The sequence below is a fragment of the Chironomus tepperi genome, unplaced genomic scaffold (assembly GCF_022539635.2).
Source record: "Chironomus tepperi strain 1889 unplaced genomic scaffold, CSIRO-AGI_Ctep_v1 contig_445, whole genome shotgun sequence".
Lineage (NCBI taxonomy): Eukaryota > Metazoa > Arthropoda > Insecta > Diptera > Chironomidae > Chironomus > Chironomus tepperi.
Genome location: NW_027226567.1, coordinates 1,963,565 through 1,986,266, shown reverse-complemented (window position 1 = coordinate 1,986,266; position 22,702 = coordinate 1,963,565). Strand labels below are relative to the sequence as shown.

Here is a 22,702-nt window from a genome sequence, read left to right as displayed (position 1 = left end):
AAACTACAATTAGTTGATTTTCCCCTTTTATAGTTGTAGTCCCCTTCAAATATATATTCAGTCTGTTTTCTAAATTCAAACAATAAACATCATCCTTAGTTAAATCCGTAAATAAGTTATTTTATTATACATATCAATAAACAAGTATTGTGAGTTCCTACCCCAACACATATTGTAGTGCAAAAGCGTCAATAACAATCGAGATTTGAATCAAACGAGTATTATTGGACTTATAATATAATTTTGTTAATTTGTCATTCCACTTTTCAGTTCCTAAATACCAAATTCACTTAAAAAACATTTTACAGCTATGTACAAATTCCCATAGTAGCCCTGATAACAGTATAAACAGTATATTAATTAAGTCATAATGTTTTTTTGTCATTAAAGCAGGAACAAGAGACTATAATTTATATTGGAATTCAAAGTGCAAAATATTAACAATCATGTATTTTTTAAATTGTTTTTGACTATTGATTAATGCGAGATCCTAATTAATGCAATTCTTTTCTTCTTTAGTTAATTATTTTCTGGCCATGCTTATTCTTTGCTCCTTGAGATCCGTACCATTACTTGATAACACTCTTCTCACATAGTACACAGTTTTGGGTGGCAAAACTTCCCTATAATTAAAAACAAACAAGAAGCATGCTTATTATTGTGTCTGTTAGGAATTACGTTCATACCCGAGGGACATAAATACATAATGCTTCACCAAAGAGATTTTCAGGCTTTGCTACAGCTCATTTATTAGCAAAGCCATTTGGCTGTCAAATTTAGACGACTTATGTAGCTCGGGAAAGAACCGCATACTTACTCAAGATATGCTGCTACACGATACACAAATGGGAAGAAAATTTCTTGTTTATTCATAAGCATTGCATTGACTATTTGCTTAGCTGCATACTTAGGTGACATTCTTGGAGTAAGTTCACTTGCGATATCCATAAACTCTTCAAGATCATTTCGTGTATTGATAAAACCAGGATATGCTGTTGTAATCTTAATAAACTTATGATAGTCATACATACATAGATCAGTAAACATTGAGCTGGAATATGGAATTGGATGAAAAGTTATGGATTAGAGAATAAACTTTAAAACAAACCGATAAAATCCAGAAGATCCAAATTTACTCGCACAATAAGCAACACTAAATGGTGGAGTATATTTTGCAGCAGAAGAAGAAATTCCGAGAATGTGACCTCGCTTCTGTTCAATCATTGCTGGCAAAAATTTCCTGACCATCTAGAAAATTTGATATTCTTGACTAATTACTTATTATATTGAAACTGCTAATTTAATTACCCAAAAGTGTGATGTCAAGTTCACATTTATCACTCTAGATACGTCTGCATCTTCTCCTTCTAAAATTCCCAATGGTGCTAAAATGCCTGCATTGTTTACCTAGAATTTAGTTTTAACAGAAATAAATCAGATTAGCGTGTATCCAAAATTTTGTCTTTCATTAAACTTGTTTATATTCAGCATACCAAAATGTCAACTACACCCATTTTTTCAGTTATTTCCTTATGCAGAGAATCAACTTGTTGCGTGTCTGAAACATCAGCCTTAAAAGCTTCACATGATATTTTATATTTTTTTTGTAATTCTTCACAAGTTCTTTGTGCTTCGTCTAAATGAACATCACAAATTGCGAGATTACATCCTTCTTGTGCTAGCCTTTCGGCAATCGCTTTTCCTAAGCCTCTTGCACCTCCTGATGTTGAAAGAAATAATTAAGTAAATGCTGAAATGTTGAATTTAGTTCAGTGTTTTTCAAATTTTTATTGTGTCGCGGCACACATTTGTGGTAAGCCTGTCACATGGTATTTCAAAAAAATAATTTGGTGTCACACTAGCGTATCGGTGCCACACTAGTGCATCGCAATACATTAGTTTGAACAACACTGATCAAGTTTATTATTCATGTACCTGTCACTAATGCCAGTTGCCCATTTATATTTTTAGGCTTTTTCCTTATACATAACACAAAACGATATAATCCAGTAAAAACTTCCCCCAGGAAAATTATGGTTGCTTGAAATAAGATTGTCAACACTTTATTCATTTTTAAAAATATTGAACAGATATGAATGCTTCCTTTATTCGCAAACAACTAACTGACAATGCAAAAGTATCTTTTGATTTAAACAATACATTCTAAACTCGTTTGGATTAGATATTCAAATTTTAATCGGAACATTCGTCAATTACGTAACGCTAAAAACAGTTTCTAAACCCTACTTACCCACCTTAATGCTTTGCAACAAAATAGAAATTGGATAGAAATTTGCATTCAGTATCAAAATTGTAAGCGTGACGTAACCTCCGAACACTCCCTCATGACGATAAAGCCGAAAGTTGAGCAATCAATAAAAAAAATATAAACAGAATGAAGATTTAAAACAGGTCTTTGATTATTTTTGCTTGTCCTTACCAAACTCCTTGATTTTGAATTTTTTGTGATTTTTTAGCATATGTTTTTCAATGATACATGACAAGTTTTGGTGTTGTCTAACAGATGTCGTTACTGTTACAAGTGTGTGATGAAGATTGAAAGATTTGGTTTGAATCAAAAGTGTAACTGTTCAATTATTTTTAATAGTATTAATTAGTTGATGAATGGTTAACTGTGTGGATGATCAAATTCTTTGGAGAAGGCATGACATAACAAGGCGAAAGCATCTTCAATCCATAAATCTATGAAGAAATTAAATAAAGAAAGTCAACATCATCCGAGTGACAGAAATGAATAAGGCTCCACCACGGAGCTAATAATTCTGAAATGGAAGTTGCCCCCTAAGCAGCCTTATGGACGCCAAACGGAGGCGGCTTTCATTTGATATTAATGAAAGAGGTTTGGGGGAGGCTATATATATAAACCTTAAAAGCTTTAAGATTAATTTAATTTTTGTTTGTCTTTAAACACTTTTATTTTATTTAAACGTTAAAAAAATTGATTTCTTATTCCCTTAACTTGAACAGTATATTGACAGTAAAGACATGACAAAATTTATTATTTGATAAAAGCAGAGCTTGAAATTGATTCGGATTTTGTATGAAGAAGTCGACTCTACTCCATTTCAAAATTCGATAGAGTATTAAAGTAAGATTTTGGAGTTAATTACATTGAATTCTTTACCCTAGCTAATCATAATTGTTGAAGATGTTAAACAAATGCAACCTAAATTCAATTCAATTGATCGATTTAAAAAAAGCTCATTGTTGCATTGATGCAATAATGTTAATTAAAACCAAATACTGCCAAACGTAATCTCTCCATTCCTAAATTATTCATTTCCTCGTTACACTAATCCTATCTTCAAGAGATCCTGTTCCATATTTGAAAACTAGAGTTCTTAAAAATACTCGAGTTTTTGTTGGTAGCAAATATCTACAAAAAAAATTCATTAATTTTACATCATATTTTACTCAAAAAATCAAAAAGACTTACTCTAGCATGACTGAAATTTTATAAGAAAATGGAAATAGAATTTCGTGCTTCTCCAACAGCATTGCTTCTACAATTTTCTCAGCTGCATATTCAGGTTGAACTCTTGGAATAAATTGATTAGTTTCATCCAACAACTTTTCAAGATCATTTCGTGTATTGATGAATCCAGGAAATGCACAAGTGATTTTGATAAATTTATCATACTCATAAACACAGATATCATCAAAGAGTGTGCTGAGGAAGAGATCAAAGGTTAAAAAATGGGTAATTCTTTTGCTTCTTTTGCCATCATTATGCGATGATTTGCTATTTCTAGTATTTTAGATACAAAAGCATACGTCATACCGGTAAAACCCGTTTACACCAAATTTACTAGCACAGTACGTTCCTGCAAGAGGAATAGTTGATTTTCCAGCTGCTGAACAGATACCCAAAATATGACCTCGCTTCTGTTCAATCATCGATGGTAAAAATTTTCTCACCATCTAAAAAAATTTAAATAATTAACATCTCTTGTTAATGATTATTGTTATTACTAATTACCCAAAAGTGTGATGTCAGATTTATGTTTAATACTCGAGTTACATCTGAATCTTCTCCTTCAAGAACTCCGATTGGTGCTAAAATTCCTGCATTGTTTACCTGGAAATTAGTGAAGATTAAATGTTTGATTATGGGAATTTGTAGAAGTAAATGAGATTCTTGGATATGAGATCGTGTTAGCTAGGGTACCGCTAAGTTACCATACTAACGGTAAGTTACCCATACGGCACCATGACGGCCAGACTTCAACCCAATTGCTGAGACTGTTTCCAACCTTTACATGCAACATAATCAACCCAATTTATAATTACACAAGTGTATTACATACCAAAATGTCAACAGTTCCCATATTTTTGGTAATTTCATTATGAAGAGCAGCAACTTGTTGAGGGTCTGAGACATCTGCCTTAAAAGCTTCACATGATATGCTATATTTTGATCGTATTTCTTCACTGGTTCTTTGAGCTTCTTCAATATTTACATCACATATTGCGATATTGCATCCTTCTTGAGCTAGCTTTTCGGCAATTGCTTTACCTAAGCCTCTTGCTCCACCTGATGTTGAAGAGATTAAGGAAGTGATGGAATTGTCATTAAGTCTAGTTAATTATTCTCTTACCTGTCACTAACGCCAACTGCCCACTTATATTTTTAAGTTCCTTTTTCCTCCAAAAAAGCAGCCCAAGAAATCCAGACACAATATCTTGTATAAAGCATATGAGCACTTGCCCTATAACTGATAACATAGTATACATTTTAACTGTGGATAGAATAAAATGCCAATGTTACTTGCGCGAGAATACAAAAATGACTATTCGATACTTGAAAATTTTTCACATTTGTACTTAAAGTCACACACATATTCATAAGAAAAAATTACAAGAACATATATTTACTTATTATAAAAAAAAAATGGGAAATAAAAATTATTCAATTGTGAAACAGAAGACCTGTAAATGTTTTTTTTTTTGGACATTATTATTGTTTATTTTGAATTTGTAATCATGCAATCTGTAATTGTCGATCTTGTAGTACCACTGTGTACTTATGTTTTGCTAAATTGTATTGGATGAGTGTGTTGTAACTATTGTTAACATAATGATATTAAATGTTGTGAACATTTTGATGTATAAGTTGATAATAATCCCGAAAAGCATAAGACGGTTAATTGACTTAAAATCAGGTAGCACTTTGGCGTTACTTAGACATGGTGCCGGGTTATACGCGCTCAGTTTGACGTGACAATGGCATGGTGTCGGGTATATAAGTTGACAATCATTCCAAAAAGCACAAGAAGGTTAGTCAATTCAAAGTGTGACATCAGGCATGCTTTATTTTGGTATGGTGCTGGGTAATACGAGTTAAGCCGGCTTTAGGTACATCTTTAGGTACAACTACAAATTCCTGATATTTACTACTCCGCCATGATTTGAATGAACACATAATGAGTGTGAAATCGAATGCACAATGATCCATAAACAAAGGATAGAGGACGCATTACCCCAGGGCGTCAAAACACCTAACTACACTCCTGCTTCTTATTTCAATACAAAAATCCCCAAAAAACATTTTATTCTCTTAGTTTCATTCTTGATATCAAAGCATTAAGTGGATTTAAAATGTATATTAAGTAAAATCCTTGTTGAAAGCATTTCAATTCATAGAGAGGGATCCAATCTATTCTTGACCCTCTAGCCATTAACATGTCTATTAGACAAACATAAATCGTCACAAAATAAGCTACAAACTCTCAACAAATAATTTATTCAACCGTAAATATGCAAAATAAGTTTAAAGACGTAAGAGATCTTCAAGATACAATCAAGTGTGTAATGACTTACAATAAAGTAAGAGAAATAAGTAGTAATGACACGTGGTATTATGTCAATCTTATCAACCGATGAAATATAATATTTTTGTGATAAAAATCAAACAATATTTTATAATAATAAGAATAAAAAAAAAAATCTTATCAAATTAAATTATGTCTTATCTTGAAATATTTCGTTGCCGTTGCATTAGAGGACTTAACGTAGGATTCGACTGCCTTTATTTTTTTCACTCCTTTGTCGACCGTTAACGTGATAGCAAGTGCAAAGTGGAGAAAAAATGAAGTCAATTATAGTTTGTGTATTAATTATTGCTGGAATTGGTGCAGCATCAGCAAATTGGGATGTAAATTTTCAGTTATTTAAGTTAATTCAGGATGGAGAATATGAAAATCTTGTGAGGAAATATTCGGAAATAAGCGGAGCTCTCTCAAACATAACAAGCAATAATATCATCGCAGCGATTTGTGAATTTTTCCCGGAAGATCAGAATCCACCACAACCAACTTCATTACCTGCATTCTTACAAGAAGAAGAGGAGGATAATATTCCATGCCTTGTACAATCGTTGGAATTTATTCAGCAATTCTGTCATGGTGCTTTATGGCCAATTTTCATGGTTGATTCTTGGGCAAAGATTCAATCTGGCTTTGCAAGAGGAAACATCAGAAATCCAGGACATTTTACACAGTGTCTTAATCTTCATGCTCCACTCGACAATGAATTTGCAGGCGGCGACTTTTACGGAAAGCATTTTGAGCTTCAAATTGGAAAATACATTAATGGTTCATTTGATTTTGAATCACTTCCGCCTTTCCTACAGTTTCTCTTGCCAAACAATACACTCCTTGATATGTAAGTAATGCTTAATAATCCTCAAAGTGTTTAATCTAAACTTAACAATTCCAGTGGATCCTTAATCCCCGACAATCTCCCAATCTTCCTTGAAATGGGAATTTGCGTACCAAAAGTATGTCCAAATCAACTCATCTTAACAATCACTAGATTGATCACTTGGTATCTCGGTCTTGGACCAACACAATTTACCGTCAATAATTTGGATTCATTTGTTACTGTCTTGGAGACACCACCACTTGGAGCTATGGAATGGGGTGCCATGTAAGAAATTCAACCTTGGTCTTTGGATTTTAGAATTAAATTTTAATGTTATCTTATCTTATCAATCAAATCTTTTGTAAATTCTTGTTTAGATCTTTGATAATCTTGGGTTTTGCTGGGGTCATAATATCGACAATTTATGAAGTCGTTTGCATAAAGCTTGATATGGATGTCAGCGAGACGACAGCAGCAATGTCCTTATATTCAAATGGAAGATATCTTTTTACAATGAAAAAGAAGAAAGATAACAAATTGCAATGTTTATATGGATTGCGAGCTTTAGCTCTTATCTGGTTAATGCTTGGTTATCGCTTTATTTTGCCTTTAATTGTTCCGCTCATAAATCCTGTTGATTTTATTTTGGATGTAAGTTAAAGAATTTTCCTTTTATATAATTCAATTATTTAATGTTTACCTTTTTTGAAAAGTTTACGGAAGGTTATTTCGCACCATGGGTATTTGCCTCACAATACGGTGTTGATGCTCTACTCTTTCTCAATGGAGCACTCATTGCTTACTTATTCATGAAGAAAATGGATAAAAGTGGACATGTTAAGATTTGGAAATTGTACATTTTCCGAATTATGAGAGTCACGCCATTTATTGGAATTTTGATCTTCTTTATGATGACATTGACTCCATATCAAAGCAGTGGACCTTATTATCAATTCCTGACTGGCGCTCAAATACCAGCATGTGAAGAATATTGGTGGTCAGCTATGTTACATGTTCAGAATTATGTTAATCCTGAATCAATTGTGAGTTGATTTGAGTTATTCTTAATTCCTATGCTTAATACTTTCACTTCCAGTGTCTTCTTCATACCTACTTCTTCAGCATTGACATGCAACTTTACTGGGCAGCACCACTTCTCTTATTCCCATTGTACTTCTTAGGACCATTCATTTTAGTCTTAATTGCCATCATCGTTGGATTAACCATTGCATGTGCTGTTACTGTTTCATACTATTATGGATTCCAAGCATTCTTGTTCAACAATGTTATTCCTCCATCAAGATTAATGGAATTTATGCGAATGATTTTCTTCTCAACACATATCAGAATGGGACCATGGTTGATTGGAATCATTTGTGGATATCTTGCATTTAGAGTGATAAAAGACAATACAAAACTTAATTGGGTAAGTCAAAGCTTGATAATTGAAGCTCATTTGCTAATTTTTCCGTACAGTTCCTTTCAGCATTCTTTTGGCTTCTCTCAATTTCTGGCGTCATTGCTGTTGTTTATCTCCTGTATCCATTCCATCAAGTTTTAGATAACGAAACAACAGTTAATGCCAATATTTTCTATATTGGATTCGCCAGAAACATTTTTGCATTATGTCTTGGCTGGTTTGTTATTGGATGTGCGACAGGAAGCGGTGGACTTCTCAAATGGTTGTTAGAACTCTCAATTTGGATGCCTTTTGCAAAAATGAGTATCAGTATGTATATTGTCTCATTGAGTGCACAAATGGTCACAATTGCATCATGGAAAACGCCTTATGTATTTGGAGTGTCGGAGATGTTGCAGGCATTCAACAGTGATATTTTGATTGTATTCTTATTCTCAAGTATGACCTTCTTGATGATTGAAAGACCAATTGTACGAACAATGAAAGTTATTCTCCGGATTGGACAGAATAAGGAATCAGAAAAGCAAGAAATTGACAATGAAGTGACATTTGGTAAACAAGCTCCATGGAAGAGTTTCTATTAAGATATTTTGTTATAAAAAATATTGAAATTAAAAATACTTTTGGCATTTATAATTGAATTTTTGACTGTTTTTGTTATTTTTGGATATCAAATGGCAACCACAACTTTTACTTTTTCACCTTATCATGCTAGATATTCGTATTTGTTTACGCGATCAATCAAAATGTATCAAATAAAGTCTTAGATATGTCGCTACAAATCTTCAATTAAAATCCAACGCTGATCTAGCTTAACTTTTTAAGTAAAAGAGTTTTTCCCATATTCAATTGCGTAATTGCTCGATATAAGTCTTCTGCTTACTTTCGCTGATAATGAAGTTACTAGTTCAACTCAAATTACATTTTAATCTGTTTGATAAAAGCCATAAGTACTCAATATCAAGTGTGGGGTATGAATCAGATGTGCAGATTTTTGTGGAAAATACTTGAATTATTATTGGCTTTTTGTTTTGTTTTAAAGTAGCTTTGTTCCGAAGAATGATAAAGTTAATATTAGGAAAAGTAGTGACTAAGTCTTTGGAAGCTTAACCGTTGTTGTCCAAACTGTGAACCGCGAAAAGCGTGTGTTGATGCTGTAAATCGCATGGCGTGTGTGGTTTCGGTAGGGACTTACCACAAAGGTGTACCGTGGCACAAACAAATTAGGACAACATTGGTTAAGAGGCCAATTGATTACTTATTACATATAGAACAGGTACCAGGTTGGAGAAGCTTAATTTTGACTGAAATAGCAACTGGATGCACCTTTAAGAAAGATCTAACATTCATCTAAAATTGCATCTTAACTGCAGAAGTCGTAAAAAAATACGAATTCTAACTTTACAGGTTAAGCCTTATTTATTAAGTCGTAAAATAAATGATTGAGTAATAAAAAATTATGATTTTCGAACGAACAATTTGATAATGGAATTTACTCACACCTGCCGATAACTTTTTTTATATCCAACTTTTCATTTCATTCATTCATTGAAGTTCATACATGAATCAACAGAGTTGAATATTGTGACTTGCATTTAGCAATGGTTAAAAATAAAATTCTTTGTTTATACTTTTTGTAATCAAATCTTAATCAGCAATCAGTCTTAATTAATCTCATTTTTAAGATAAACTAGAAATTTGTATTAAATTTTCCTCCTTGGCAATCGTATCGATAAGAGTTAATATGGCAAAAATCCGATAATTCCCAACTCTGCTGGAAGGTGTAGCATTTTTTTTTTCATTGATAAGATAGAATGACTGTATAAATCAGTTTCATTACATTTTTTTTGGGAATTTTCTGGTTTTTTTGTTGACTCATGTTTGAAATCAATGATAGTACAAAAAGGCAATGATTTTGTAGATTTGGGAATTAAGCTCTCAGTGATTTTAAACCGTTTCCTGCTTATTTCCATGTCCCTAAGCGCTACGTGATTTCCGAACGTCCCCTAAGTAATACTTTATGCAATTCACAATATTGATAATGTTGCAAATTTAATACAATTCTTTATCAAATTTCAGTTTGTTCCAGTCAACGCAATAATTCGCAAGCTTAATGTAATTCAAAATATACTCAATATATTTTCATAATAATTTGTTCAACTTTATCAAATAATTCATTCAACATTTCAAGTCAATTTACGCGATGCATTTTATTTATTCAGCTACCATAAAGACATAAATTTAATGAAAATTACGCGTAAAGAACTGCTTCGAATCATAATGAAATGTAAAGAACGAAGAAAGCATATCAAACCAATTGAAACAACAAACAATTAAAGATTAATTAACGCAAATGTAAAATGTGGAAGTGAAAAAGAAAGAAGAAAGATAGTGTGTAGATCTGTTGGAACTGTTGTTTTACAGTAATGTTCAGCTTCTTCATTTTCTAATGTTTATCAATTTCTTTGACTTCTGGTCTGATCACGTCTGCATCAATTAAGAATACGAAATTTTTGAGGAATTTTAATGGAAATATAAAAATAAATATATTGAACAGCGCAGTTCAGTTGATGCTATATTTTTTGATTATTTTCTATTTCAATTTCTATAAGAGAACATAAAAATGTCTTGGAAATATTTCGCATAAAATACACGATTATTATATTGGTTGTGACGCAAAATATTGGAAGTTAATGCATAGTTTATGATGTGCTAAATAAATTTGACATTCTTTTCTTGTATTTTTAGAAAATTTATGATTTTTATAACAAAATGTTGGGCATTTGGATGTTTACAAAGGGTTTTGAGATATTGCAGTAATGTAAATAATTATTACAATCTAACAGAGTGAAAATTATTGTATTCCTTACCTTTATTCAACTTAAATTAATTAAAAACTGATTCAATTTACAAATCTTGAGAATAAACAACTTGAAGTTAGCTTCTGTGTTCAATAAATTTACTGGAATAATAATTTTCAAAATCTTTTAAACCGTTAGCTTTAAAAATTCAAACAAATTTAGTCATTTCTAGAAAAACATCAAAATAAGCACATATAAGCCTTCATTCATACATAAATTCATACAATCTCCCGTTGTTTCCGCAAAATCTACACAGCTTGAGTAAAAATTAGCAATCTAATCATCTAAATTCGATGATGTTTCAGTGAACATTGATCAATTTGTGTAGTTATCAAAATAGCATCCGATTATGAAGTGATAATAGATTGATGATATTAAATTGATCGTCATGATGGATTTCGTAATGTTGCCATTCGAAAGTGATTACTCCTGACTCATTAATTTGATTAAAAGTATTAAATTCTAAATTGGCAATTTATTTCACGGCAAATGAAGCTTGAATGATTGCATGATAATAAAAATTAACCTCATATTCCTCCAGGCGTCAGCAAAATTCAATAATTATCATTACCAACAACATGAAACATTGCTAAAAAGTCTATTTTCTACTTATTTTGGTTCACTTCTAAAAATAACCTTAATTATTCCACAGAAATAAAATTGATTTCTTACGTATCTTTCGATCAACAATCATTGAATGATGATTGAACAGAAAATTTGCCGGTCTGTTATCCATACACGATCGTTTAGTTGTATTTGTGTTACTCAATAGAGAGTCATATCGATTACAGAGAGCTGAAGAGCAAGAGAATGAGAAATTGAGAGTGAGAAGTCACTTTTTGGGCTTCCACAAAACACACATGACTCACAACAATAAGCAATTATCAAAACATACATTACGACGATGGATATTTTTTTCCATAATTTTTTTAAGTCATGTGTTAACCATGTGATGATGTTGGTTCCAATTGAAATGCATCCGAAATGAGAAAGAGCATAATTTGAAAGAAGCAACAGTGCAACGAAGAACTGTTAGAAGGAAGAGGGAATGAATCGTGACAATAATTTATAAAAATGCATTGAGCAGTGCAGACAGCAGCAAAAATATTCTTCTTTTTATTTGACTTCTTAATGTGCTTCATTCCATCTCTTTTTGTTCTTCGAATTTATATATTTTTTGTGTTCTTGTTCTTAACTTGTTAATAGTTCTTTCTTAACTTCTTCAGTTACCATGTCGAATCTTCTTGAATGAATGGATTTTTTTGAGAATCTTCGATGAATTTAACTGCACTTGCATAGCAATGATGATGGTGTAGTGGGGGATATACACTGCTTTTGCATAATCTGATGCAATATTTTGTGAATTTTTATTGATTTTCAAGTCGTGAGTACGATTGTCAATTGAGAGTCGTGTCTTGTATGAAGAAGATTAAATTTGATTACTTAAACTGCTTATAAAAATGTAGAAATTGACGAATTTGTGTAAATTTATAGTGAAATCAGTACAAAAGAAGATGAATCAGTCGAACATAATACTTAGATTCAATAAAAAAAACCCAAATTGAGATAGTTTAACGCTTCCTGACTAATCAATGCTGGAATAATTCGATGATACAGAGCAAATGCTTAAAAGTAGATCTTTCTACGAGATCTGGTTGCAGATCTTGTCCCTCCCACAAACAATCAATTAACCAACCAACCAGCCAATTAACTAATCAGTTAGCTAGTCAATCAACTAAAAACCTGAACAAATTTTAGCACTTTTGGACTAAAAATTCTCAATTTAAATAAAGAATTTATAAAATTGATCAAAGCAATCTAAAAGTTTCAAATTCTCAAACTTATTCCAAAACATTCTCAACAGTTTGCTAAAAAAGTAAGCAAATTAAACTGTATTACATCAAAATTAATCACTTCCTGTAAGATTATCTTAAACCTCACATTAGAAACATGCAAACTAAACGAATTCATGTAAGTTTTTACCATAAACAATAGAATAATCATATTTTTGAGCGACATTTGTCGCCACATGCATTAAAAATTATTTTACTATTTAAATCCTCACTGTATTCTCAGACAATTCTTGGGTATTATGTTTCAGACGTTTCAGTCATTGTAAAATGGGGGCCTTTTTTGCACAATAATACATAAAAAGATTTTTCTTCTTAACGAAACTTTTTCTTTTCTTTTGTCTTTTCAATTTCATCATTTTATTCTGCCTATTTCTTTTTGAGATACAGCTTCTGTTGAAGATCATCAGACATTCAAGGATACCTTCATAAGATATGTTCAAAATTCCAAAATCTAGACTTTTTTCTGCATAAAATTTTAATTACTTGAATTTCCAGTTCTTTATTTTGTAGTCCAAAAAATCCGAATTTAATCACAAAGCTTCTTTATTATATTGATTAAATAGTCAAAACTATTGATAATGCAACGGAAGTGGAATAGAGCAGCTTTAGAAACAATCTACACATTTTTTTGTACAAATTACTTCCTAAAAATAGACGTCTAAAAATTTGGCCTTGATTACAGAGTATTCTATGATAAGAAATACTAGTTTAAAAAAGTAAAATAAGCGGATGGGAACTATCATTGATAATGAGCGCATATGGCTGGGAATGTTAGGTGATAGATAGGGTTTACAATACGGGTAGTGTACTATGTAATCCTTGAATTAAACCGGAGATTGAGTTGTACGTAGTCCGGGGTAGATGACGACACAAATAAGGAGGACTACGCTTCGGATCCATTAGGTCGCCGTTCCTGATACATTTTTATCTGGTTTTATAACCGAACCGGCTTCCATTTAGGGCTAGTTAATGCAACTGTGTGGAAGACTTTTCCATTAAATGAAATTCATTTGAAGTTGCTCAAAAATTATTTTGAGTTTTGTCTAATGCAGTGGTGGACAACTTTTGTGCCGCCAAATGTTTTGGGAAATGTCATGAACCGAGTTCGGGAGAGGCTTATCACCAATGTGCACCGCAACTTAAAAATAAGAGATTGCCCACCACTGGTCTAAAGAATCAAAAATACTTCCAAATTTTGATTAATCCAGACACGTAAACCACTGATCTGTCTATACTATTAGTACATCTTCAATTTAGCAATTATCTAAGTGTCTGTTATTAGATAATAACAAGCACATTTACAAAAAAGAAGTGTCCGCTAGTAAAAAAAACCACAAAAGTGTGAAAATAAAATTTGTAATATTGATTACCACGTTGCAATGACACGAGAAGCATGCTGATAAGAACTCACGTACATCGAAAAAATATCACTTAAATACTATAATCTTATTCCACATGCGTACACTCTTTCTCTCAAAATTTCTCAGTTCTTAAAAATGCTGAACACAAAAAAAAAAGAATTGGAAATACAACGCTAAGTACACAAATACAGTCAAAAATTTATAGAACAGAAGAAGAAATGAGCAGAGAAACGAAAAAATAAAAAAAAAGAGTTTTACTTTTTATTTCAATCATGTTCGCTCAGTTGCTCGTGAAAATCCGGTTTATAAAGATCGCTCCGTTTGCAGCTCTTCGAATTCAATATCTTTAAAAAAAAAGTAAATTTAATAAGAATATATCCAATATACAGATTCTTATATTTTTTTTGATATTGTATGGTTAAGAAGAAAGTGTGGACATGAAGCATTCCATCTTTGATTGCAATTCGTTTCGTCAATTAACGGTCCACGTCGATGGTGGTGGTGTGATATGTGTGAATATGTAAAAAAAAGACAACATGATTATTTGAAAGAAATATAAAAAAAAAATAGTAAATAATTGCGTACGCAATTGACGATCATTATGTGTAGATCATAAGCAATACGTCATGATGAAGATTACAAATAATTAGTCAAGTCAAGTCAGTGAATTATGAAGTCTCAATGAATGGTAAATTTTTAACTTTTTTATTTGTTTCTTACAAATATTGTGCCTTGTTTGATCAGAAAGTAAGAAGATGTTACGCGTGTGAATTCCTTTATTGAATAAGGAAGACTCAAAATGATGTTAATGGTGATGATCATTGAACTGCGGTGTGACATCGACCTGAATGACATAAAAAAATTGTGAAAGTTTACATTTTTGAAGACATTTTTTGGGTTTTTGGATGGAATTAAGACAAAATTGGCAAAAATATTCACATGCCCTCGGGCTATGCTTTCCCAGAAAAATTAAAAATGTATTTATCATGTTTGTTAAAATTTTATGACTTCTTATTGTATTGCATCCTTAAATGCTAAACGCATGTTGTCTGCGTTATGAAAAATGATATATCCTATAGGATGGATTTTTGCCTACAAAGAATTCACACTTATGTGATTTAAGAATTGTGAGAAACATGTGTAATACAAGATGAGACTGCAATGTGCATGAACTGATAAAAATTGAAAAAATATTTACATATCAGGCTGAATATTTGAAATTTTAAATTTATAAGTGAATGAACCATAAGTAACTGCAAATAGAAATGGATTGTAAAGGAATTCCTTGACTTCTTTTAATCTGAAAATGATCATTTTGTGTGATGTAGGGAAAATCTGAAGAAAATTGAAATTTTGTTTAATAAAAATATGGCAAAACCTACAAATCTAGTTCATTATTGTTTAAGGATTATTCAAAATAGTAAAATATGAATCTTTAACTAAATATTCATAATGTAATTTCCAACTACTCGACATACGTAAATTTAAATAATTATGTGGAATTTATCATTAAAATAATTACAAATTCACATGAACTTATGATTCATTATGTCATTATTGAGACGCATGTTGAGACGTCAAATGCAATTAAAAGTATTTTAAAAGCGAATAAATAAAGTTGAATGCACTTGACATCGTAAATTAAGTCAGAAAGCCACTAAATGGAATAATTTCATGTTAGTGCTAATAATTTGAACTATAAATTCTAACAACTGTATTAAAGGATGTTGGCAAATGATTTACATTGAAACATTTAATTGTTTTGACTATTTTTAACATTTTTTCGAATTAAACTAATGGAATAAGCTACACAAGTACTCTTCAGGTTTAAGGCTTCATCAAAACTCCTTTAAGGCTCCGTCACGGAACAATTTACTAACCACAAATAAAATCAAAGTCAAATGATGAATTGTAGTCAGTCATTAGGTGGATATGATTGATTTCATTTGATTTTAATAACGTATTCCCAATCGGCACAAATTGAAATGAAAGGGATTAAGTGTACTTTTTAATGAGAGATTTAATGTTTCGATGAAATTCCTTAGATTTAACAAAAATTAGCCAAAATTTTTGATTCAACTCGCTTTTTTATGCTAAATTCAAAAAAATTCAGATTCAACTTCAAACTCTAACTTCAATTTATCAATTGATAAACTAAAATTTCACATCTATCAACTCTACAAATTCAGCACATTTTTCATATTTTCGTAAAATCTTTAGTTTCCATCCAAATGTCTACATGTTTGCTTAAACGATTATCTCAATTAAGACTTAGCTCCGGACTTAGCGGTATGATGTCCTACCTTAATAAACCAACAATATTTCATGTTTCAACTTGATCTTCAAAAGTCCGACAACACGTTACGGCTATTAACAGAAATCCACATGAGTTGATCAAGCAACATTCTTTTGTACTACACAGAAATGAAAAATGAAATAGCAACAAAGTCTAGTAGATATTCGCGAAACCAGAATTACTGCAACTCTCTTTTTGTCAGGCACATGTGTACTTTAGATAACATGCGAAAAAATGTGCCATTTATCAACATTTTATTTTTTTCCAAATATAGCGGCAAACTGTGTTGAGTACCTTACGGGGTTTTTCTTCCTACTTACTCTCCACACACGTACAAAAAAACAAAAAAAAAAGTTATTATTGATAAAAATGTCCAATAATGCAATATTTATTGCCAAATGCTTTGCCAAGTGTCACGAGGATTGAATAAAAGTACGCATAGTATGACGCAGACAATAGTCGAAATATTGATAACGATCATTTCGCATGTATTTAATGTATATATTGGAGAAATATTGTGTATATAAAGTAAATTGTGTTGCTGGCCCAATAAATTTTTGTGTCTTCTCTCATAAATGATCCGACGCAGTGATTACATTCAATAAAATAAGAGATTCTGACAACAACAATGCACGAGACGAAAAGAATAAGAAACTGAAAATATTTTTTTTTTGTACTTTTTCTTCCTCTGTCTTTCCTTTCTTTCTCTCTTGCCTTGTACTTTTTTTTATAGAAAAAAATGTATATAATTTTTTTTTTTTTGATTGTATAATTTTCGGTATACGATTTTTTTTTTGTGTATGCTGAATGAGAGAGAATGAAAAGAGATGATAAAATGTACGAGATAGGGATTATTATGATGCTCCCGGCTGACTGTGTAATTAATAGCGTTGACTTTGAAAGAAAACAATAATAAAATTTTATAAGAATTCGTTGCAAAAAAAAAAAAGAGGAAAATGGGGATTTAAAAGTTGAATTGTATAATATTGCAGTAAGAGGAAGTAGAATTGCTAAAAATAAATCTTTAAGCGCATCGAGTTGAATTTAACTCTTTAACGACTTTTCAAAATTCATAAAAAAAAGAAGTAATTTTTTTTTTTTCACTTCGAAAAGTTTTTTGAAGATTAAAGTAAAATGACAGAGATTTATGACAAGATAATTATTGTATTTGATTCAAAAAAGTGGCATGAAACAACTGCTTTAAATCCCAAACTGCTGTTGAACTGCAAAATGATATTTTTTTATAAAACAGTTTGAAATTTTCTTCAAAATTTACTATTAAATTTCAATTTTGCTATAAATTTGCTGACTAATCAGAATTCTTAAATATCCCTGACCCAATCAGACAATCTGCAATCATTTCCATCCAATTTATCTATCTAAAACAAGCAATAATCATAACAGAAGGTTTTCAAGCATCTCATTCATAAAAGATAATGACCATAGCAATTGATGATGCCTTATTATTTTGATATTACAGAGTTGAAATGAAAAATTGTCTCGTATAGAATCTCGTATTAAGTACTATAAAAAGAATAACTTAATTGCAAGGTTCATAAAAAATTACTTCGCGCTGATCCTTCCGTCACAGCACGAGATATGAGAATTAATTTCAAGGCTATGGCGCTTTAGTTTATCAGTGCACATTTATCAAAAACGAAATAAAAATGACATTGCGTGATTTCAATTTCACACTATTAATGTGGATGTACAATAACCTCAAAACAAAAAAAAAAAGTTGGCAATTATTAATTTTTGTCGGTATTATGAACATTATATTAATTTTCATGCATTTTGCTAATTACTAACTTTAGAATTTCCTTTTTGATGATATTTGAGAGATAATTTTTTTTTATATTTTTCACATCCATATTCAAGCTGATGTGGCAATTACCGTCACTACGTTCACCTATCGAAAACATAGAATGTAAGAAACGAAATCAATTTAATTATCAATGGATATTAAATCGCAAAAGTTATGAAATAAGTCACGTAGTCAATTTTGCCACGTTTTTTTTGCTTTAAATTAGTTGAATTTCGAGACAATTATTTTCTACTGTTTCGTAGAATTATTGTTTAAAGCGGATGCTAAATATTATGATTGATATGTTTGATGTATTACTGGCAATACAGGAAAAAATTTCAAAAAGAATAAACAACAATTCTCTTGATCTATAAATGAATATCTACTGCTGGATCAGATTATTACGTCACAATACGCTCCATTACGTAACCTTCAACACTTGCTGCTCTGTATTATTATTTGTGTAATCAATTAAATAGAATTTCTTAAAAATCGCAGCTTTGACGTCATTGGTTTTGTACTCATTGAAAATATCAATCTGCTATTCATATCTGTACAATGTCTATCTTGATTGGTTGATTGATTGAAGCAAAATAATGAGCATTGAGGTTAAATACATTTTTTTCACGTTTTTGAAGGAGATTAAGTGTTATAATCGTGAATATTTTGTGTTATCAGTTTCCTAGAAGAAAAGGAGTATCTGATGGATGAATGCCGCTAGTTCCGAATAAAGATATGATAGAATATCTTTATCAGTAGGTTAGTCAAGGGATTAAAAGAAGTACGCAAAGGAAATTGCTGACGGTAGCAAATTGAGGTTGATTTGACGTGCGTTAAGGTGTATGAAACCTTTTTTCATGGTAGATAAGGTCAGTTATACATTAGTTCAAACAAATCTTGTAATTAAGCACTTGATTATCAATTTTGCTACCAGATTCTGCGTAGCCAAAGAGATTTCATGTTTACATCAAACTTCAACTCACTAAAACACCCAAAATAGTCTTCAATTCTCAAATTCTCAAAAACATGAATAATTGCGAAATTCTCTAGCTTTAATCGTTCCACAACAAACATAGATTTGCTAAACTTTGTACGCAAAAAAAAATCCATTAATCTTTCTATATTTCAATTTGAATCAAAATCACTATTCGCTCTGATTATAATCTATCTAACCCATAAAATCATTTATTTATCTGATCATCCCACAAGTTAAATTCGTAAGCTGATCGTTCTTAGAAACTTCTTTAATAAATTTTTTTTTCATGATAAAACTTTAAACAATCTTCCTCCTTGCTAAGCAATTTTTGCGCTTCATCTTCTTCTGACCTTACATGTATGAAATAATCTTATGCCGAGAGGCGAAATAACTAGACAGAGCAGAAACGAAATGTGGAGAAAAAGAAGTTTTTTTTCACTGTATAATATATATATATATATATATATATATATTTTTGCACAGAAAGCTGTTGCTCTAAATCATTCGTTATTCGAAATATAAAATGAAATAAGAAAAGAAAATTACATTTAAGTACCTCACAGCATATGATGCCAACAAGAAGATTCGTATGAAGGTGTATGTCGTTGATATTATAGAATAATAGCGCATTTTACTTATTATCTTATCATGAAAAACTCTCTCAATGGAAGGTCGTGAGATTGTAATCGGAAGTGAGATTTACTTTTATTATTTTTGGTTGCTATAGCGAGTGAAATGTGTGGGTGGTGACTTAGGTTGTGTTCTATTGTGTGTGCAAAGGGATATCTTGAGATTAGATCTAAGCTTCTGCTTTATTCAAGTCTTTTATAATCAATTTGTAATTCCTTAATATTGGTTCTTTCCTGGATCTTCTCAAAATTGTGAAACCTTTTCCAAATATCAGTTTCTTTCATCTATGCAGACTGTTTCCCCTTCTATGCTTAGATATAATTGCTGTACTCTTTTAGAAATAGCTTTAAGAACTCAATTTAATTAAAATTCACTTAAAAATGCTTTTTTTTTCACTGTTTTTCTCAAATGTACGGATTAAATACTTCGACCAACATGAAGTTGACTGCAAGTTTCAATAATTTTAGCGATATGAAATTTGAATTTCAAATGACGGTTTAGAATTTGAAATCATTTTTTGATAGATTTTACATAGTCTGAACTTTATTAAGATCTGCCATCCATACTGCTCTTTTGTGTCACTCAATAATTCTAAACCAAGAAATTAAAAACAGAAGGATTCCTCCAACATCCTATTGCACACTCTGACACACCCATTGCTAATTGAATGGCATTTTAATCCAGACAAACTGCTTAAATGTTACAAATTTTTAATTGCGGAATTCCACCTCAAAAATGTTGTATATGTAATTGCTAAAAATAATGAAACGGAAAGAAGAAAAACAAAATCAAATGAGCAATTGTTGGAGATAATTATTTCTACTCAAGTTTCTCATTTTTCATAATCTTTGGACTAAAAGTTTTGTAGCTAAACTTCTTGTTTTCGCACTTTACATAACAAAAAAAAAAAAAATCATAAAGAAAATCGAGTCGGCTGGATGAATAAAAAAAAATAAAAAATTTGAAGTAATTTCGTTTCTCTTAAAAAGAATCAAGAAGATTTCTCTGTTCACGGTTTAACAAAAGAATGAAAAGATATATAATTGACTTCCACGTTTTTAATGCACGAATGAAGTCGATAAAAAGAATAATTTTTTTCTCTTTTCGCTCACTTACACGATCAACAATAAGAAATACACTTGTCTTTATGTATATATGAATCGTTTCATGTAAGCATTAAAAAAATTATCGAATCTTAATAATAACATCTACAGAAAACATAAACTAAGTGAGTTTAAAATGTCTCTGAAAAGAGGCTATTAAATTATTGAAGGGGGTCTTGTGCAATTTGAGTTGATATTAAACAAAATATGAGCTTGTAGAATTTTGATGAAGATTTTATGATGAGAGGGATATTTTGGGGAATATAAGATCAGTTGATAACTGTTAGATGCCCTTTGTATTGATATAAATTAGCACGAATGGCCCAACGTATTTGTTAGCACACTGTTATGTAGTCGTGATAACGGCAGGATACAAAGTTTCTCAAATGGCACTATGAAAGTTTAAAACTTCAGTTTTCCGCATAGTACCGCCCGGGTAGATATTCAACCTTCCAGAATTTGGAGACCAGATATTGATCAAGCTAGAGTGATACAATTTTGGATTAAGTTAAATACACTTGAAAAAGATTGATCTAGCACTATCTGCCACTCGACAGCTACATACTGTCAAGGCTATCTAATCGATGAGATTACAAGTAGAAATCTCATGAGATTCAAACGTTTCAGTCACGTCCAACACTTTAATACACAAGGAGTGAGTTTGTTTATCAATTTTCAAGCCTTTTGTGAGATTTTCTTGTCATATTTTAATAATTATTCAAGGAATTTGTTTACAAAACAAATCTAGGACAGCCTGTTTGAAACCTTGTTACTAGAGAAATAGTACACTTCTTTAGTACTTAACTTAAGTGGTAATCGAGCTTGAGTTGAAGAAAATTCCAACCCAGACTGAGTGGGATTCGATTCCAACCCAGACTGAGTTCCATTCGAACCCGCATCGAGTGGGATTCGAACCCAAGTAAATTAGGATTAGAACCCACGTCAAGTAGGATTCGAAAATACATCCTCTCGATTACATGTCAACAGCTCTTACCTAATGAGCTACTGAGTGTTGTTAGGGATCTTGACATAATGCACACTTAAACCCTTTTCTATATTCAGAGCTCATTGCGCAATTCTTATTGTTGTATAAGACCAATCCGCAAATCTAACAGTCAGGATACTTCAATACAATATCCCAATAATCCTAGAAAATCCAAATTCTTCATCAAAACAAATATTAAGACCTTCAAAAACAAAAAATTTAATATAAACTAATGTCGATCAAAAGGAATATGATTACTCATAACGAAGAAGACTCAAAGAGCGCCGCATGAAATAATCTTCTCAAAAGATCATGCTGTACACTGCATATACATTTTTATTTCAATTGAAGAATTGAACACATAACAAAATATTATTTTAAATGCTATTAATAACCCTCGGAAGTAAAGAAGAAAAATTCTTTTGCCATATGCGTAAGAGAAAGAGAATTCAGCATATTGAGTTAAACACAAAAAAAAAGCGATCATTCAGTGAGTCATAAAACTACGCCATGTAGGCCGCTGTTTCTAATCTTTTCTTCCAAAAAAACAATTCAGATTGACATAAATTTCAGCAAGTCAGTTGGAATTTTAGCACAGAAGTATGCCAAATGAGAAATCTTTTTTTTTTCTACATGTGTCGATTGCGCCCTTGACCTATTTATGGATGTTAATTCGAAAAAAAGATCCGAAAATTTTATAAACAAAATGAAGAAGAAAAATAGTCTTTTTGGCTTTAAAATGCCACGTAG

The 22,702-nt window shown here is 31.2% G+C and overlaps 4 protein-coding genes across 5 annotated transcripts in view; 2 read left to right on the top strand and 2 right to left on the bottom strand.

The window, feature by feature from the left end:
• Positions 1 to 92: 92 nt before the first annotated feature.
• Positions 93 to 2,135, bottom strand: LOC139098105 (estradiol 17-beta-dehydrogenase 11-like). The gene is made up of 6 exons (XM_070650222.1): positions 1,936 to 2,135; positions 1,494 to 1,720; positions 1,309 to 1,407; positions 1,109 to 1,248; positions 818 to 1,051; positions 93 to 623 (listed from the first exon to the last, which is right to left on the bottom strand). Exons 1-6 carry the CDS (start codon positions 2,069 to 2,071, stop codon positions 524 to 526), a joined length of 936 nt encoding a protein of 311 aa, XP_070506323.1. The 5' UTR covers positions 2,072 to 2,135; the 3' UTR covers positions 93 to 523.
• A 549-nt stretch (positions 2,136 to 2,684) lies between these two features.
• On the bottom strand, positions 2,685 to 4,810 carry LOC139098248 (estradiol 17-beta-dehydrogenase 11-like). Of its 2 annotated transcripts, XR_011545162.1 has the most exons (7): positions 4,620 to 4,810; positions 4,329 to 4,555; positions 4,001 to 4,099; positions 3,803 to 3,942; positions 3,458 to 3,691; positions 3,132 to 3,397; positions 2,685 to 2,703 (listed from the first exon to the last, which is right to left on the bottom strand). XR_011545162.1 is itself a non-coding variant. In XM_070650380.1 (6 exons), exons 1-6 carry the CDS (start codon positions 4,753 to 4,755, stop codon positions 3,298 to 3,300), a joined length of 936 nt encoding a protein of 311 aa, XP_070506481.1. In that variant the 5' UTR covers positions 4,756 to 4,810; the 3' UTR covers positions 2,907 to 3,297. The 2 variants fall into 2 exon arrangements, 1 of the variants encoding a protein (XP_070506481.1); XM_070650380.1 differs by lacking the exon at positions 2,685 to 2,703 and having other exon boundaries at positions 2,907 to 3,397.
• A 1,236-nt stretch (positions 4,811 to 6,046) lies between these two features.
• On the top strand, positions 6,047 to 8,724 carry LOC139098221 (nose resistant to fluoxetine protein 6-like). Its single transcript, XM_070650350.1, has 6 exons — positions 6,047 to 6,684; positions 6,739 to 6,948; positions 7,041 to 7,314; positions 7,377 to 7,706; positions 7,760 to 8,089; positions 8,140 to 8,724. Exons 1-6 carry the CDS (start codon positions 6,110 to 6,112, stop codon positions 8,665 to 8,667), a joined length of 2,247 nt encoding a protein of 748 aa, XP_070506451.1. The 5' UTR covers positions 6,047 to 6,109; the 3' UTR covers positions 8,668 to 8,724.
• Positions 8,725 to 14,455: 5,731 nt separating this feature from the next.
• Chsy (Chondroitin sulfate synthase) overlaps positions 14,456 to 22,702 on the top strand; it is a 29,390-nt gene continuing 21,143 nt past the window's right edge. The window contains exon 1 of the mRNA XM_070650214.1: positions 14,456 to 14,846. The gene's annotated coding sequence lies outside the window, so the exon portion shown is untranslated. The remainder of the gene's footprint in view (positions 14,847 to 22,702) is intronic.